This window comes from Vidua chalybeata, chromosome 11 (assembly GCF_026979565.1).
Source record: "Vidua chalybeata isolate OUT-0048 chromosome 11, bVidCha1 merged haplotype, whole genome shotgun sequence".
NCBI lineage: Eukaryota > Metazoa > Chordata > Aves > Passeriformes > Viduidae > Vidua > Vidua chalybeata.
Genome location: NC_071540.1, coordinates 21,475,268 through 21,493,690, shown reverse-complemented (window position 1 = coordinate 21,493,690; position 18,423 = coordinate 21,475,268). Strand labels below are relative to the sequence as shown.

Genomic DNA, 18,423 nt, shown 5'->3' with positions numbered 1-18,423 from the left:
GAGGACCACACAATGTTTGGTGCAATCTGAACTTCTGCTATGTGTTCCCATGCCCTGCACTGACACACAGGATTTACCTGTATGTCATTAGGTGTTAGAAAACCTTTGTAGAGGCCACACCACTTGAGTGGCTCTTCCTGAAGGATTATTCCTCCCTGGCTAACAGTTGCATGAAGAGAGATGTATCAAAACTCCTGTTCCAGCTATATGTAGTTTGCGCAAGATATGCTGATCCCTTGGCATCAATATGTAGGCTTTATGACAGCACTGAATACTACTGTGCAGTCATCTTCTCAAAGGGTTGAGCAGATTTTTCTACCTGTATAGACGCCATGTCCCAGTTATTTTGTCTGAGCTTTCCACAAGGCATCCTCTGTAGTATGAGCAGTTGCACAGAGGAGGAGAATGTGCTCTTCCCTGGATTTAAGATTTGGGAGGAGAAACTGGTCTGGCACACTGTATTTCCTGAGACCTGCATATTGTGACATTTGAAGGAGGGAACCTCTGGCTCCTGAAAACAAACAACATGCTCCCCGATATGTCTGACTCAAAAGCTTTATGATGCAAAGCAGAAGCATACAGGGTCAGAGTAATCCCAAGCACAAATACAGGCCACATGGAAAATGGACTGATACCAGTTCTAAGAAGAAGGACTTGGGGGTGTTAGTGGACAAGAAGCTCCACATGAGCCAGCCATATGTGCTGACAGCCCAGAAACCAGTCATGTCCTGGGCTGTGTGTCACCAACAGCATGGGCTGCAGGATGAAGGAGGAGATTCTTCCCCTCTACTCTGTTCTGGGGAGACCCTACCTGGAATATTGCATCCAGCTCTGGGGTCCTTAGCACAGGAAAGACAAAGGCCTGTTTCAGTATGTCCAGGGAATGACACATTTAGATTTTCTACCCTCTCTCTGTGGACTCAGAGACTAGTGATCTCTGTGAACTGCCCATGCAATCACACTTTTTATTTCTTACACCCTGAAGAAGTAAGCAATAGGTACTGTGCTCCCAAGCATGCATAAACAGGTCACGCCTGACCCAGTGCAGCAGCAACAGAAGTAGGCTGAGGAATAATGCAAATGGTATAGACTAGAGTTTAACTCCACAGTGCTTATACTGGAGATCCCTCCCTACCTGAGAGCATGTTTTTGACAGCTGATAAGAGAACCAGGCATACCTAGGGCAGTGAAACCTGATCAGCTCTAAGGCTTGACTAACCCCATGCCCTGTCTTCTGCCATCATCTAGAGGAGATGCCTAGGGAAGAGAACAAGAAAAACATTTCCTCCCTGAAGTCAGGAATCTGGAGTACACGATTCATCTCTCTGAATGCAGATGTTAAAAATAAGCTAGCGAGCGATGCCCTGGAAGCTCCTGTTTCTTTCTGTTGGCTGTGACAAGAGTGGAGAGTGATGTCTATGAGAAGACACAGAAGCTGTCTAAAATCAGATCAAGCTTGTCTTTGCATTTTATAGCACCTAGACATTTTTCTATTCACTTTTCCAGTCTTGTTTTGAACGTAAGATACTTTTGGCAGCAATAGGATTCCCTGGCAATATGGGTATGTTTAGCTGCATGTTGTGAGAACTACTTTGCCATGAACCTACACATAAAAACTGTATTTGGTATAATCACAATTTTTAAAATTAAGACACACAAATAATTTCTCCCTATTTGCAGTCTTCAACCTATACAAGTTTTTAATATCTGTGCTTATATGCCCTGAAGAACACAACTCTTACCAGGCTGATACCTAAAGCAGCTCATGGTAATCATGCTGCCAAAATCTCTATCATCTTCAGGTGTGTGATGGGATAGTTCACATTTTCTGCATCTCAAAGGTATGATGCTGGGGAGCTGCTGTAAGAGGCAATGCTGTGACTATGCATTGGTGAATGTTTCCCTTTCAAATCAGAGGGATTTCAGTTGTTTTCTAGCTTACGCTTCTGAAGCTGTAGAGGAAAATGAAAATTTATGACTGCAATGTCACTGAGTATGACATAAAGCTGCAATGTTGCTGTTCACACAAGGGCCATGCATGCTCTCCTGTGCTGATCAGTGGATTTGAGTACTACTATAGTGTGTTTTGAAATGCACAGGAAAAACCCCGCTCCTTGTAGTAAACAAACTTGACAGTAATCTACGGAAAAAAAAAAAAAAAAAGCTCTCTATGTCAACTGCTCATTACTTTCAATGGGATGAAGGCAACAGAAGGGAACTCTGCTTTCAGAAAAGAGCCTTTCTTTGGTAGGGGTGTTGTATACAGTCACCCTGGTTGCTTTAGAAGTCATCATTCACAGAGGATGGAAAGAATGCAGCAGTGAGGGAAGCTCCAGAATGCATAGGAGCGGAGGTGCAATGCCTATGTTAAATTCCAGTCAGAGCAAGTTCTTTCTGAGCTAGAGCAGCTGTTGCCCCATATGCCTTCCAGAACAAGGGAAAATGAGACAAATGACTGATATGATGCCCAATATGGCGGCATCTCTCCAAGGACAGGCTGATGTGCCCGTGGCTTTTTTCTTGTGTTTGAAGTAAGTTTTAAAGTTATATTTTTATTTAGAGTCAGTTTGAGATAAATAGACTTGTCTGAATTGGCACATAAGAACCCAAAGATGTGTTAGGCAAGAGCAAGGATAATGGCTGACCTTCTCCCTCTCTCACCCTTGCACAGTTGCAGTATCATTTCTTGTCTTCATTGTAATACAGCACTCTAATATCAAGTGGTGGGGGAACAGGAAAATGAGAAAGCACGAGAGAAGGAAGGAGGTCACATAATACTTTACCAACACATAAATGAGAAAAATAGTAAGGAAAAAAAAAAGTATATATTCAACTTTTGAATTAATTTCACTGGTCAGCTTCTGCCTTCTTTATGTACATAGGCAGTCTAAAACCAGAAACCAGCACAGGAACTGAAGTGGGAGCAGAACAGCTAGTTTAGAGTTGAGAGAAACAAAAGCAACAAGCAGACCTGAAGCATGCATAGCCCATGCAGTGCACTGGAGTGCAGAAGACCCTGTGCTAGCACCAACTATTTCTGTCAGGTATCCAGGAAATAAGTAATTCAGACTTATTGACAACACCTCTTTGCTTTGGCAAAGCTTCAGGGAACGCTGACCCAAGACAAATAAGGAAAACAAAGACAATATATGACAAAACAAAGGGCTGGTACAGATCTGGGCTCCCAGCACAGTAAGAGCCCATGTCAGACAGCCAGACCATGAGGAAGATTCTAGTGCTTCTGTCCTTCAGGAGGCTCTCCGCAGTGCTGGGGACCGAGGCTGAAGGCTAGTGTAGAACACGCAACCTCAACCTTGTTTTGATCGATTGCTAAGCTTAGCTAGCTTGGTAGGTGCCTCCTAGCTACTGGAACCCTGTTGAGGATGTGTCTTGTGTGGCTGTCCTGTCAATGGCATGACTTTGACCATGCTAAGCCTTCCTTCTCGTGCAGAGCTCCTCTACACTCTCACACTCTGGTTTAGAAAATCCCTCCCAGTCACCTCAAAAAAGTTCTGTTTCCCAGCCCACTGCTGCCACCTCCTCTTACATCCACAATCTCTTCCTGGCCACTTCTCATGCTTGTGTAAAACCTGTATGTGCCTCTGGTGGGCAATGCCACCAGAGCAGGTCAGCTCCTTTGGCCCCTGACAAAGCAGCACGCCCCGAGAGAACAAGGTTATGTGCTAGGCCTCACATACAAAGTTTTTCACAGACACCTCCCCTTGGGGTTCCACTGCCATGCACTGCCATCCACTGCCATGCACTGCTCCCGGAAATGCTGGGCTCTGGTTCACCAGGGCCTCCACGATCGTGCCCCAGACTGCTTCCTTGCAACCATCCTGGGTCCAAATCAGTGAAAACCACATCTTCCCATTGCAGGCTACATGATGGTAGAGAGCAGGCTAGTGTATACAGGCTCTTGCAGCCAAAGGCCATGGCCCCAAGGCAGGAAGACCCTCAGGGACCTCCCCTCTGGTCTACAGACCAGCTGAAGGCAGTCAGGGCAACTGGAAGAGGGAGTGGGTGAGGCCACTGCCAGGAGCCAGGTTACACTGATGTTCCTAAAACACCTGGGGGAACTGATGATCTCACTGCTGGCAGGTGCAATTTGTCCCAGCTTGCCTACAGTACCAGTTTCCCTGTCAGGGTTGAACCTACTGCCAGCCCCTCTGGAAGCTGAGGACTAGTACACTCCAAGCTGAGAAGTTCCTTCAGTTTCCCAAAGAGAGCCCTAGGCATGAGGTTGCCTCCTTGCCTAGGTCTCCATATCTGAGGTAAATCACCCTAATCCTAAACATGGCCAGCCCCGAAAGCACAGAACAGTGCAGATGCACAATGCAAGCCTGTGCCAGGGTACACCACTGTTGCTCCCCAGCTAAGATATGGAGGATGGCTGTGGATCAGTGTGTGAGCCGGCACAGGCAGGATGCAGGAACAACCACAAAAACACAGATGAAATGCAGAGTAAATTTATTTCCATTACCATACCAACCAGGGAATCCTCAAAGTAGTACCCAGGCAGAGGGATGCCAGCACTGTGGAGTCTAGTCCATGCTCAAGGATCACCAAACCTGCTGTTTTCACATGTATATCAGGGATTACTGCAGGCACAGTTTACCACTGAGATTTGATCTTTACCACAGCAAAGCAGGAATGTCACGTGTGTTTAATAGGGTGGTTCTAAGTCTAGCACAGGCCTATTTATGTAAAGACAGATGTACCACTTACCAAACACACAAGACTACACAACAATTAATATAATATTTGTGTTTTTCTACACTTCACCTGCAAGACATTTGAGTGTATTTACAATCCTCCTTGCCAATCTTCCCTTATCTTCTCACAATCAGTTATAAGGGCACTGAGGCACTTCTGCTAAAGCTCTGCAGATCTTGTCTGAGCATCTCCAAAGAGCAGCTTCAGATCTGTGTCTTGACTTCTTCCTTGGTCTCAGTGCTGAAGGGGTTTTCTTTGGCACAGAGTACCTCCAAACTCCAACTTAGGCTAGTTTGTATGGCTGGCAAGGTGCTCTAACCTACACCCACACTATGACACAAAGCATCTGTGAGTATAATACCTGAAAAATGATACCAGCACATTTGCGGTTTAATGCTAGTTTGCTATTGCATCAGGGAAAACCTAGGTGCGGTCAAAAGGAAATGTTTACAAAAGATGACAGTGGAGGATGTGGCCTTGAGAAATCAAAGTATCCTGAGATTATGAGGTATGTATATGCCTATGTTGCTGGCTCTCTTAGCCTTCTCAGTCAAATGCTGCTTGGTCAAAAAGAAACAGGACTGTGTTAATTATTGCAGAATATCTGCATGTTAACAGACATCTCTGAGGGGACTCTGAAAGAAAAGGGGTTCCTGAAGGAAAAGTGATCTCGAAGGATCAGCTTTCTCTAAAACCGGGATATGTTTATTAGTAATGGGGATTAAAGCCACAGAAGCTAAGGTACATGGAGAAGAGTTGAAGGAAGCAGATGGTACATGAAAGCTGTAGTAGGTTCAAGATGGCATAAAAATGCAGCAACATTATGTTGTAAGGGTCTCCTGGTCCAACAGACCCTTCACACACCACCCTGCCTGTTACTTGTCAATGTCTTTTCTTAAGCAGTTCTGGTTATTCAGCTCTATTTGAAGGTCTATTGGCATTAAATCTCTGAGGCTGTGTACCATTCACCCATAGCTTCCCTCTCTTTTTATTCTGGGATTGCTTTCTTTGAAAGGAAAAGATGTAGCATGGACACTTTTAGCTGACATGTCAAAGACCTTTTCATACACTGCTATCTTTCTCATTTAGCCCTTCCCTCTAATGGAGTGCTGGTACCCAGACTTGGTACTCGGAAAGGTAAGGGGAGACAATTAGACTGTTATAGAACCTGGCAGGACTGGCCGGGTGTAATCTAGAGCTAGTGCATGTTTCCTGTCATTAGGGAGGCAGGGTTGATCTGTGGATCCCAACCCTGTGGGAGGACACGTGAACAGAGCTGAAGGTGGCAATGTAAGACACTACACAAGTCGCCCCTCTGACAGTTCCTGAAATGGGTCCTGAGCATCTCACCAGCACACATGTTGCAATGGGCATTTATCATCTCCTCCCATTTCCACTGAATAAACAGGAAAAAAGGCCACCAGTTCCTTATTACTTTATGGAGCTGACGTATTCAGCAATCAGTAACCCTGGTACCGCTGGCATGTCACAAACACCACATATAGTATGAGCCATGGGGTGCCACCCCATGATTCACCACTACAGCAGGAAAGGCATGCCAAGCCTTGAGTACTCAGGCATGGTTGGCTCCAGTCCTGGGGACAGTTGCCTCCCTGCAGCAGCAAGCACAGCACCCACTGCTCTGCTGGGGTCCACAGTGGGGGAGGCTGTGAGGGCCAAGGAGAAGGTGCAGACAGGACTGTTCTGTGGGGAGTGGACTGGCTGCCACAGCAAGCTGCCAACATCATCAGGGCAGGAGGGGCTGGCTCCAGTCTGTGTCAAGCTTTCAGGGCCCATCCTGCTCTCAGGGTTGGTGGGTTTCTTTGGGGGTCTGAATCACTCTCACCATATCCCTGCTGGCACACAGGATGGCCCTGGGCAGGCAGGGACATGCCTGGTGCACTGCAATACCATGAGGTGAGCAAAGGTGACCCACACAGTGACCAAGCCTAACCTAGCGCAACAGTAGGACAGTGCAGGACTGCCATGTCAGAATTTTTATTAATAAAAAAGTTACAATAACTTACTCCCTTTATCATGCAAAGGGCTTGGTATAAAGAGCTCTGGCCTCCTAAGGTAACACAGGGAAGTGAGAGGTGGGTACTTTTCTCTTATCTTCCAAGACAGCAGCCTTCTCCTGTCCCCAAGGGGAAGTGTGGCCAGCACAGGAGCCACGGGCCAACAGGGACTTTGCCACAGGGCCCAACCCAGGAACAACCTTCTGCCCCTGCTTGCAGCTGGTTCACAGGTAGCACAGACCAACACAGGGCACAGATGCTGATTCTACAGAGAGATGGGGGACTGGATGCAAGAGGATGTGCAAGCTCTAGTGGAGAAGCGAGAAGTGTCTTCTTTCCATAATGCTGAGGAGTCTGTGGAGCACAAAAAGTGAAGCAGCAGGACAGTGGCTGCTTACAGGCAGGGAGAGGTAGGACTGGCTGGAAGCAGCCTTGCCTGCCCAGCTGCTGCCTCATACAAGGTCTAGCCTGACAGAGGCAGGGGGCCAGCTGTAGCTACTTGTCACACTCCAGATCCTGGGCCCCCTCAGCACCCTGGTAGTGCATCTCACAGAACTCCTGAATGCGACTGCAGGCCTCCAAGATCATCTCCTCAGGCACAGTGATCACTACGCGGAAGAAGTTTGGGTACTCAAAGCACTGAAATGAGAAAAGATGAAGCTGGCAGATTATCTGGGATAGTGCCAGTTTTAGAGCCCTGTCTTGGCACCATGAGCTGCATCAGCACGTGAATACAGTCAATGTAGAACAGGAGGGCTTGGTTCTTGCTCCCTTAGACCGTTTTTCCTGTTCCAAGCAAATCTCCCATCTCCATCTGTGTAGACATGATGCTGTGAGGGGGACAGGCCAGAGGACTTTGTGTGAACTGTGCAGACCAGACTGTGCAGGGAATGGGCTGAAAGGAGTTAGCGAAGGAGAGGGCTGGAGAATATTTAAGGCCCTCTACATATTCAATGTTGGAAGTGAATGCAAGGCACAGATGTTCTCAGCCTTCCCTATGTCTGGAGGGGTGGGGGACTGGAAATAGACTGAGGAAAGGAACACAGGTGAGAGCCCTCCTCTGAGGGAGCACCTTCAGCAAGGAATTGTGGGGGTATATAGATTTCAGGGATACAGCTCTGCCAGGTTGAGAAATACTGGGCAAGCCTGGAGCTGGGAAGATCCTGGCAGCCTGACTGAGGGCTGTTAGTGAGCCAGAGACTGCCACACACAGCACGAGGAGCTGACAGCCAGCTCCCACACACTATTACAGACCATGGACACTTGCATACACAACTCCCAGCCTGTCCTCAGAACTCAGGGTTGCAAACCCCTACAGTTTCTCCCACCCTGCTTTGGCCTCACAACTCCTTGGGGCTCTCAGTGTTAGGCTCACCGTGGCTGGCAAGCAGAACACAGACTGCTCCGAGATGAGTCGCTCAGTGAACTCCACATCATTTTCAAACTCCGGAAAATGCTCCATCTCTATCTCAACCTGCAGCAGAGGGATGTAACATGGCAATCAAGGGCACCAAAACAATCTACAGTGTCCTTGTTTACACACATGGCCCAATGACTTCTCAGTCGAGAGCAACTGTCTGCCCTCAATTTTTGCTTATGATTTGGGCTGCCTGGGATGCAAGACAGAAACATATAAATGAAAACTGGGCTTCTGAAAAAGTCTTCATTAACTATCTAAAGATAGAATTTCAGTTAAATGCTGCTTCAATTAAAAAACAGCTGATAGAAAAGACACAGAAACCAATTAGAAGTGAAAAGGAATAAATAAGACATTGAGACAGAGCTTGGTAGAGAACTCAATATGCATTAATAATCCTGTCATGCAAGAAAAAAATTAATGCTTTGGTTTAAAATAAAAAGAAATATAGCAAGGTCTAGAATATTATGAACAAAATAAATCCTTGTAGGATAATATAATTGGTAAAATGACATGAAAATGGTAAAATCGTCAATAAATATTTCTTTTCTGTATTTGGAAAGAAGGCAGCTGTCCATCTGTCACATAAAGACAGTGCTATTCTGGCCATTTGTTTATAGAATCCCAGAATGGTTTGGATTGGAAGGGATCTTAAAGCTCATTTAGTTCCAATGCCTCTACTATGGGCAGAGCTCATAAATGAGCTAAAGCTCATTTAGTTCCAATGCCTCTACTACTATCTGCCACCCACTAGATCAGTTTGTTCAGGGCCCCATCCAGACTGACCTTTATAACCAAAGAAGATTTTAAACATCTCATGAAAATATTTTTAAACAGGTAATTTGAGAGATAATTTGTTTACATAAGTTCTGAAAGAGCTAGTAGAACACAAAAATAAACACATGACTTAATTTTAAATAGAGAGCCAGTTACTGTAGAAATACAGTAAGTGTGAAAGAATCTTAGACTTGTGCCTCTACATAAAAAGCATAAGCAAAATGACCTGTGTAGCTCTGAGTAAAAATTTGAAACAGGGTCAAGTGATAAGGAGTTTTCGATAGAAATGAGTGAGACAGATACTGCAGTATTGTCCAGTTCTGAGTCCACATTTTAAGAGTGAATGAAAAACTGGAGAAAAAAAATTCAAATGTGTCAAAGTGTCATAAATTTCTCAATTGAGCTTGATGAGATGAAAAAGGAAATTTCAGCACATTATAAACTTTAAAGCAAACAGGCATGGGAAAAGGCAGAAGAAAAGGCAACACCACAGGCAGCAGACAGGCATGCTAGTATGAAGAAGGCTACATCTTCTGCAGGAGGTATGATATTCTGCCTTGTTTTATAGGGGCTTCCAGTTGCCAGGGGCTTCATATCCAGGTGAAACAGCCTTATCTTGAAAAGTACAAATCACGGAGTTCTGTGCAGAAGCAAGTGGGTTAAGTGTACTGGCCTCTGCTCTGTGAGCAGTTAACAGCTAACTCCTGGCCTTCTAAGGTGACCAAAGGATGCATTTACCACACAGGGCAATTTGAAAATGCACAGTAACAGAGACCTGGTGGCAAGTACCAATCTGAAACATTGACTAGTTCTGGCAACCAGACCTAGGGTGAGTGTTGGCAATCCTCACTTACCATCAGGTACATGGCTCCAGCAGGCCTGACAGGCTGAAGGCCAGGGATAGCTGATAAGGCAGCATAACAAAGGTCAGCATTAGACTGAAAAGCAAAAAGGAGAAATTTCAAAACAGGAGAAATTCCAGAAAACAGCTCAGTGATTGGATGCCAAACTCTGGACTGGGACTATGAACAGGTTTGCCTACTGCAAATAAAGGGACAACAAATGCAAACAGCATGGGAGATCGTGGCCTTGAGTAGAGCAGGTGTTACTGAGCTGAGCTCAGAAAGTCAGTGCCAAACTCCATCCCCTGGGTCAGCAGCTCCAGCTGCAGAGCTAGGCTGCCTGAACGTTATCACAGTCAGTATTTCTGTCCCTTACAATGTCTCCTGATGGAATTTGATCTGATCTCCCTCCAAACAATCTGTGAACAGCCCTTCTTGATCTATAACAGCCTGTTTACCTTGAGGATGCTTAGGGTGTTGTGGTAGAACTCAGGTGGTGTTCGGTGCAAGATGCGCTCCAGTGCTCCTTGGACAATTGTACAGGGTCCTAGGATCCTTTGACTCAGTCTTAGAAGGCCATCCCTGATCTGAGAAAACATAATATTTGCAGTTCAGATGATGCTTCCCTAAAGGAAAGGAACAGCTCCAAGGCTCACTTCCTGTATTTCTATGGCTGTTCACACCTTCTCTTCAGTGAGCATACAAAGTACTTAAGAACATTTGTTTGACTATATGCCAGGTTTAGCAGACTATTTACAGTGCCATTCTCTGTTCCTCCGTTTCAGATTGAAATGCCAACAGAGACAACCTTTGGAGCTTCCCAATCTGACACAAACCAGGCTGGAATATAGATAATGCAGGTAAAGCCAGAGCTGCTCCAAATACAACTTTGCGTTTCCCTTTGGTTTGTGCCCAAAATCCACACTTTCAAAGCCAGGTAAGGACAATCAATATTAGCTTTTCTGCTCACTCATTTGGTCCTCTCTTCTCCCTCTTCCTCTGCAGAGAGCCTTCTAGGTGGAAAGGTCACTGCAGTAGATGGTTGTCCTTGTAACACAGCTGAAAAATAGCCAGATAAAGTACTGGCAGCACTGCGAGGTGCTTTGTTCTTACTTTTAAGAGAAACCATGTAAGAGCACATAGACACCACTCATGGACTCCACATGCCGGATAAGCCATGCAATACTTTCAGTGCCCACTGGAGCTCTCTGAGAAGTTAGAAGCACAGAAAAAGGAAAAGGCATATATTAATGAGCAGCAGAGAAACGGAATGAGTTACAGTGTAGATGTGGGTAGAAGACCATGTCTGGGAGCAGATGGAGTAAGGAAGGGACATGAAAGAGGGGCAGAAAGGCAGGTAAGCACAATTGGGTGACACCCAAGTGAGAGCAAAAGAGCAGTACCCGCCTGTATCAGTTAAAGACCTGGTGATCTACATACTGAAGACTCTGCAAGTCTGTTGCCATGACAGCAACAGAGCAGTTCTCACCTCATTACCAAAGATGTCTCTCCTGTCATGAATTAGGATCCAGCCCATCCGCCAGCCAGGGACTAGCCATCGCTTTGCCAAGCCACCGCAGGACAAGATTGGCACATTGGTGCTGAGAGTTGCAATGGGTTCATACTTGCAGTCAGCAAATACCTGTGACCGAAGACTGTGTTAGGGTTGTCCCTGCCTCTTACTGTGAGAACCGGGGCGGGCATGAGGCTTAACAAGAAGGGATGCAGGGAAGCGATGGAAAACCCATGGTGAAAAAGTATGAACATGGTAAGTGCACAGACATAAAAGCAAGCTGTTGGGGAAGAGGAAGGGAGCTGGATATGAGAGGTTACCCTAGGACTGTGCTCCAAAGGACGGGGAGCTCCAGGCATTGCCCCAGACCCAGGGAAGTGAAGCTGTCCCTCACCTCTAGAGACCTGGCTGCCATGGCCAAGGATTAGGTACATCAAAAAGGGGAGGCAGCATTGCGAGTGCAAAGGACTGCAACGGACGCTCACCATGTCTCCGTAGATCTCATCAGCCAGGATGGGCACACACTGTCTTGATGCCACTGTGGAAGAGAGGGCATTCAGCCTGGCCACCTGCATCCTCCATGGGAACAGACTTGGCCTGCAGGGCCTGGCAGAGCTCTGAGGGAAGCTCTGTCTCAGGGCACAGGATCCCTATCTTCCTCCTACAGACTGTTCATTTGGTGAGCCTGACCACTGGGGATCCCTGCCCTGACTGAGCCTAGTTCTGCTCCAATTGGGTGGGGACTGGCAGCACAGCCCTCCCTGTCAGGACAAGGAAGCACAGGGCTCCTGTGAACACTCCAAGTGAAAAGCCAGAGGGGAGAAATGAGCAGTCCAAGTCACACAGAGCTCTTGAGGAAGGCACATGCTCTGCATGTTCTTGGCTAGATAAGACAGCACCTCCACACTAAGCAAGCCCTCATTCCTGAGGTGGAGTCAGTCAGAAGCGAAGCCCTTGGCCATGGTGCTGCGGCAATTGAGACACGAGCAATGGGGGCAGGCACTAGACTGCAACCATGTCCCAAGCCCCAGAAACACACAGGCAGGCTCACCTGCCAGGATCTCCTGGAGGTGGCTCTTGTTGAACACAGAGCCACAGGGGTTCGATGGGTTGTTCACAATGAGGCAAGCTGTTTTCTCATCCACCAAAGACTCCAAGTGCTCCAAATCAATTTCCCAAGCCTTCTCTGGCTAGTGAAGTGAAGAAAAAGGGAAGTAAAAGCTGAGGAACTGGACTTGCCACACAAGGTCAGATGTGCCAGGGCACCCAAGGTTTACTCACGTCACCTTCAGCCACTTCCCAGGCAGGGCCAGGGTATTTCTGAGAGGAGAAATGTCAAGGCTGCCCCTTCCAGGCCTGCCACTACTTACCAAGAGGTTATAGAGTTTGACCTCTATTCCCATAGACAATGCCAGAGTCTTGTAGAGGGAGAAGCCAGGCCGTGGCACCAGGATGTTCTGGCCTGGGTTGGCCAGCACTGCCAAGGCAAGCTCTATGGCCTGGCTGCAGCCACTCGTTAAGATGACATCCTGCAAAGAGCACAGAAAGGTCAGTGGGAAGCACAACCACTCTGAAGTACTCTGGACACACAAGAATGACATAACATCCAGGCTCAGCTCTGCCAGGGAGAGCTCCTCAGCCAAAAAGACAGTGCCAGGGCCTGACTGAAAGCAGGGAAACTTCAGCTGGTGGAAAGCAAAACCTCCTCCTTGGGAGGGTGGAGGTGAAGGGCTCAGGGAAGGGATGAGAGCAGCAGGAGGCCACCTTGGGACAAAGTGATTTGACCAGCCTTTAATACTGTAACTGGGCAGGGAGGGAGAGCTGGTGCAGGGCCCCTATGCCCCATGGTCTGCAGGCAGCAGCACCCTGTCTGCACTGAAGTGGGAGTGCCTTTGTTGGGCACCAGTACCTGGGCCTTTAGTGGTGCCTCCGGGCAGTTGTAGAATGCAGCCACAGCTTCACGACAGGACTGGTAGCCTGAGGAAAGACGAGTCAGACATGGAAAGGAGGTTTTTACAGATTCTTTCCTTCTTGTTACCAATACTGTTTCTTTCTTCTTACCAGCACAAGGCTACAGCTGCTGTGAGCTGGGGAAAGCCCATTCGGTGGTGTCCCAGGGTGGCAGAGACTGTCCTGCCTCAGGCCAAGCACCGTGCAGCCCCAAGGCTGGGCCAGGATGGCCAAGAGCAGAGACAAACCTTGGGCAGGGCAGGCAAACTATGGCCCCAGCATGTCCCAGGGACAGAACTGACAGGAGCAGAGTGGTAGGTAGCCAGGGAGTTTTCTGAGCCAGAAGAAAGCCAAGACATGGCTTTCACTGTTTAGTGATGGCACTGGGGCAGCCCTCCCTGTCACCAGATGGAGGGTCCCATGATACAGGCATGATCTATGCTCTGTGCATGCTTTTGGCACTAACTGCAAACAAGGCTCATGGTGTCAGTGAAGTCAGGGAGCCCAAGGGAACTCCTGGTTAAGGCAGATCAGAAAGGAGCTTGGCTATAACCCGTGGCAGGGACACACAGTCCCAAGCCCTTCTGGGTTCTTGATACCCTGTCTGCCCCAGTGGCTAGGGCAGCAAACAGCTTCTGCAGGATCTCTGGGCCTCAAACAGCCCACACAGGAAAGAGCACACAGGTGTATCTTGGGGATACATATACTTGTGTGTTCGTGTGACTGTTGGTGAGGACAGCTGTAGGGAGCTAATGGAAAGATGTCTGTGGGCTCCATACACCTGCTGTGGGGTAGGAGCTGGTATATGACTTCATCCAACTCTCACAGGATGAACTTTGTCAACTTACCAACAGATGGAGCATAACCATTGTACTGTCCTGAGTCCAAAACCTCCTTCACAGCCCGTGTGACCTCATCATTTGTGGGAAGGTTTCCAAAGACCGTTGGGTCTCCTTTTCAAAGATTGAAAAAACAGTAAAGTTCTCGCTGATCTGTGACAGGCACAGAGCTGCGTGGTTGTCTGACCTATCCCTTGGTATTCGCACAAACTCTGTGCTTCAAAGACCTGCAATCTGTCAGCCACACAGCTGATCCAAATACCTGGAGGCTTCAGCCACAGGACTATGCTCACCTAAGGACAAGGAGATCATGGCTTTCTTTGGGTTGGGTTCCACCTTCATGCTGTCTACAATGGCTCGGACAGGATTGAAAGTCTTCTTTGACATTTCAGAAGCCCTGACAGCCCATCTTGGCTTCCGACCCTTCACCTTCCCTGGTGATATGGTGTTCCCAGTGTTCTTGAGATGAACATCTAGCATAGGGGCATGATCTCCATGGCCATTCATTTGGATCAGGTACGAGTCCATCCTGAGAGCTGTCAGTGCAAAGTGAATTTCCTGGGCTTAGTTAAGACATGTCAAACAAGGAATCTTGTTTGGGGTTGCATTTGGGGATGCAGCCCATAAGTAAAACTTCCAAAAGTTGTAGACACTACCTACTGCCTATGGACAAAGCAGGAGCAGCACGTAGGGCCAGGATGTAGTGAAACCCCATGCATGAGTGAGAGAGCAATACAGTGGGAAAGATTAAGGCACTTCTGTGTGTTAGCTGCACCCCTGCCTAGCATGGACCTCCAGCACTGAGGAGGAAAAAGCCCCGCTAAAGCCAGAAGCCAAGAATTAGCAGCATGTTGTAGTCACTGCTTGACTGCAGATTCAATATTCCACTGACAGAAGGACCGGGTCACCCACTTTCTCCCCCCAGCTATCAACTTGTACACCTCAACCTGCAAACACAAGGACTGGCCCACTATGTGTGTTCATACGCAGTATGTTCCTCCAATCTACAGACAGAAATGCAGCACTAGAAATCAAATATCAGATGCCAAAAAGGTAGTTCTTCTTCAGTGTTATCAGGATGCACTGGGCAGTGGCAGAATAGAGGTCAGACACTTACTTCTGTCAGTAGAGAACAGCCCAGCCCAGAGAGCCTAGAGCAAAAGGCACTGCTTAGGAAATGGAGCAAGACTGGTATGGCCAAGAGGGAAATCCAGGAGGCAGCACTGCCCCAAAGAAAGGGCCTGTAGTTCAACCTGAAACTGAGTAACAAGCAAGGCACAGCAGAGGAACAGCTGCCTCCAAGACCCAAAAATGGACACAAAAGTGACTTACACATCCCAGCATGTTATACCCAGAACACGATCTAGACCAGGCAGGAAAAGCCTAACTTACAAACTGATGATGACTCAGGGATTTCCACCTGCAGTTTAGGGATAGGGCACAGAGGAGGCAGACCTCCTGAGCCACAAAGTCTGTTTTTGCTAATACTGGCAAACTACCTTGTAATCCTGCCGCAAACTGCTTATGCTTTCTATTCTGTCCTATTTCTCTGCTCCACTGAAAAGCAATTCAGTAAACAGTGGCCCTTTCCTGATGGCCCTTTCCTGCATAGCCCCACATACGCAGATACAGCACAGCTTCCTCTTCCTTGACACAGAGACTGAGCCAGAAGGGCTGTAGTGTTGCCTGGTTCAGGCAAGATTTGCTATCTGAACAAATTTCTCAGTGTTTCAGTGAAGTCTGCACCTAGAGATGCCCCATGCTTCTGCAGTTACTCTACCAGCAGTGCATTATTAGGCCATTTATAGCAACCCAGGCTGATCGAACAGGGTCACAAAGCAAGACTTCAGTCTTTCTGCTGAAACCTTCTGGGTTTCCTTTCCACTAGAAAAAAGTCAGCTGAAGAAATATACAGCAGGGCTGCAGAAAAAACTGAGCCTAGAAATGAGCCACATATCTCAATTCAACAGCTGGGCTGTATCCCAAATATACAGTCTGTCCTAGCAGAGCCCTTACACCACCCTGCAACATGGTTCTTCTGAAAAGGGGAGCTGTAGACACAGGCACAATAGATACCTTCAATGTAGGCAGCCAGGGAAGAACTCCCCACTACCCACCTGAATGAAGCAAGGCACAAGAGCACAGCACTTTACCTTCTACAGCACAGACAGGGAGACACCAACAAGCCTGGGGGTCCAGTCCCTAGTTTTCATCCAGGACAAATCCCCTTGAGAGGAAAGTCCTGTGAATTTTTGCCCATGAAATAATCTCCAAAACTGGGCGTTGAGACTGAATCATTTAGCCATTGGCTCACAGAGAGGGCTGCTCTCCCCACCCAAAAATGACCTCTCCTCCCCTTTGCAACTGTAGTCAATTCAAACACCTGGAACATGGCTCTGCATTAACTCTTTCAGGGGGAAGCCTAAGGACACAGCTTGGCTTCCTGGCGTGCCTGGGCTGCCATCCTTTGCCACCACTTTCCTCAGTCTGCAAACACTGCTGGAGGCAAATCTGCAGAGTCCAGGTATTCCAGTACTAGCACCTTGTAATTCACTGAGAGTGGATTGATGGACCATAAAGCTTGAGGAAGCCATCAGTCTGTCCTGACCTAAGAGTTTCTGGGATCCCAATGCACCAGCTGACAAACACCAGTTTGTGGCTTCATTACAATTGGGAGGCATCTTCCTCAATAAACTAAAGGGAGGAAAGCACTTCTCTAGCCAGTGTTTTGGAGGTGCCAGGACCTGAAGGATTAAAGTAAGCTCAAACTGTTATTGGTTTGAAGGGGAGGTTTGTTTGGTTGTTTTTTTTTTTTTTTGGTTGTTGCAAGACCCGAGTAAACTCATAATTCTGGCAGCCATCAGAAATGAGAGACATCTGCACTCTTCCTGCCTTCCAAGGGCTGCTCCAAGTCTTCCCTTATTGCCAGGGCAGCAAATGGCCAGAGACTGAAGAGTTGCTCAGGAACAAGAGGGACTTGCCAACCTTTGAGCAAACAGACTGCTGATGCCTTCACTGCAGAGGCCAGTGGTCACTGTGAATTTTACCTGTTTATACCTGCACCCGAGGAAGTATAAAGGGCCTTGCATTCAACCCATGCTCACTACACAACCATCAGTAAAGCTGCACCTCCCCAGGTGACATGAGTGGGCCCTTCTCTCGGTGCTGTGGCAGGGCTGACACTGCTGGGGAGTCATGACCTGCTGTGGACCCCAGTATTGCAATGGGCACTTCTGAGGCCACAATGGGGGCCAAGGATTCAGGGCTGGAGGCAGGTTGGAAGGCAGTGGAGTGCAGGCAGCAGGTCTAGCCAGGATCCTTAGCCCCAGACCAGAGGGCAGACTTCTCACTGCAACTAGCCCCAAAGCCTTTGGACAAGGAATAGCACCTTTCAAAACCCTTTCACAGAGCAACATCTTGTATTGAAGCTGTTTGGACTGTCTTCTGCTGAGGGCTGCACAATTTCTCTCTTCTTTTGACTGAAACCTGACATGAGTAACCTTTGGAAGTTTATGCAGGCCCTCTCCAAGCACCTACAGGTTATTTTCTCACTTCCCCCAGCTGGCCCCATGTCTTGCCATGCTGCAGCCCTGGCAGGGTTAAACACGGCATTGGGAGGCCTCAAGGACGATGCTGTATATTCTGCCTAGCAACAATCCCCAAACTGACGCAACTGGAGCTCTACCCGTCATACTGCACACAGCAGTGGGGTTCAGGGGAGGCCACAGTGGAAGTCTGTTGCCAAGGTGGGGAAAAATGTGGCTCTGGAGACATAGGAGGCTCAGTTAAATAAGGCTGAGAACCTGGTGAGAAGTAGGGTGAGGACAGAAGTGTACAACGGCATCAGTGGGTTTCTCCTGCTATTACAATGGCCTTCTCCTCTCACTGCATGACTCCAGTCCTCCTCCAGACGCTTTCACATGGGGTTTGCAGTCCCTATCCTCCCACTCTTTGTTGTGCAGGGTCTCACAGGACAAAAGCATGAACACACAACTCAGCAGTTAATATTCTAGAAATATGGCCAAGCCATCTTTCTATGGTGCGGTGAAAGGGGCAGCCATGCCCTGCAGGATGCATTTCTGCCAGCAAGGCTGCCATCTTTCTGGACTGTCAGGCCCTATGCTCCCCACTAACACCCCACCCTACTGACTTGCCACCCTCTGTAGTTTGCTCCTCTGTCCCAGCAGGTCAACCTCACAGGTATCTTGTGCATACCTCTTCAGTGTAGCTTTTTTGTGTAGCTTGAGCAATTGATTTTTATCTCTTCCCATTGGAAGGAGAAACTAGTGATAACTTCAGCTTTTTTTATTGTACTGCCTTTCTCTGGTACCAGGGCTTCCAGAGTCCCATT

General features: G+C 47.8%; 1 protein-coding gene across 3 annotated transcripts; it reads right to left on the bottom strand.

Moving 5' to 3' along the window:
• Positions 1–6,698: 6,698 nt before the first annotated feature.
• TAT (tyrosine aminotransferase) lies at positions 6,699–16,321 on the bottom strand. Of its 3 annotated transcripts, none has more exons than XM_053952527.1 (12): positions 16,226–16,321; positions 14,366–14,608; positions 14,082–14,186; positions 13,193–13,260; positions 12,654–12,812; positions 12,335–12,473; positions 11,769–11,821; positions 11,260–11,412; positions 10,229–10,357; positions 9,783–9,866; positions 8,110–8,208; positions 6,699–7,373 (listed from the first exon to the last, which is right to left on the bottom strand). In XM_053952527.1, exons 2-12 carry the CDS (start codon positions 14,598–14,600, stop codon positions 7,230–7,232), a joined length of 1,368 nt encoding a protein of 455 aa, XP_053808502.1. In that variant the 5' UTR covers positions 14,601–14,608; positions 16,226–16,321; the 3' UTR covers positions 6,699–7,229. The 3 variants fall into 3 exon arrangements, with proteins under 3 accessions (XP_053808502.1, XP_053808504.1, XP_053808505.1); XM_053952529.1 differs by lacking the exon at positions 16,226–16,321 and adding an exon at positions 15,190–15,210; XM_053952530.1 differs by lacking the exons at positions 6,699–7,373; positions 8,110–8,208 and adding an exon at positions 8,519–9,568.
• Positions 16,322–18,423: the final 2,102 nt, after the last annotated feature.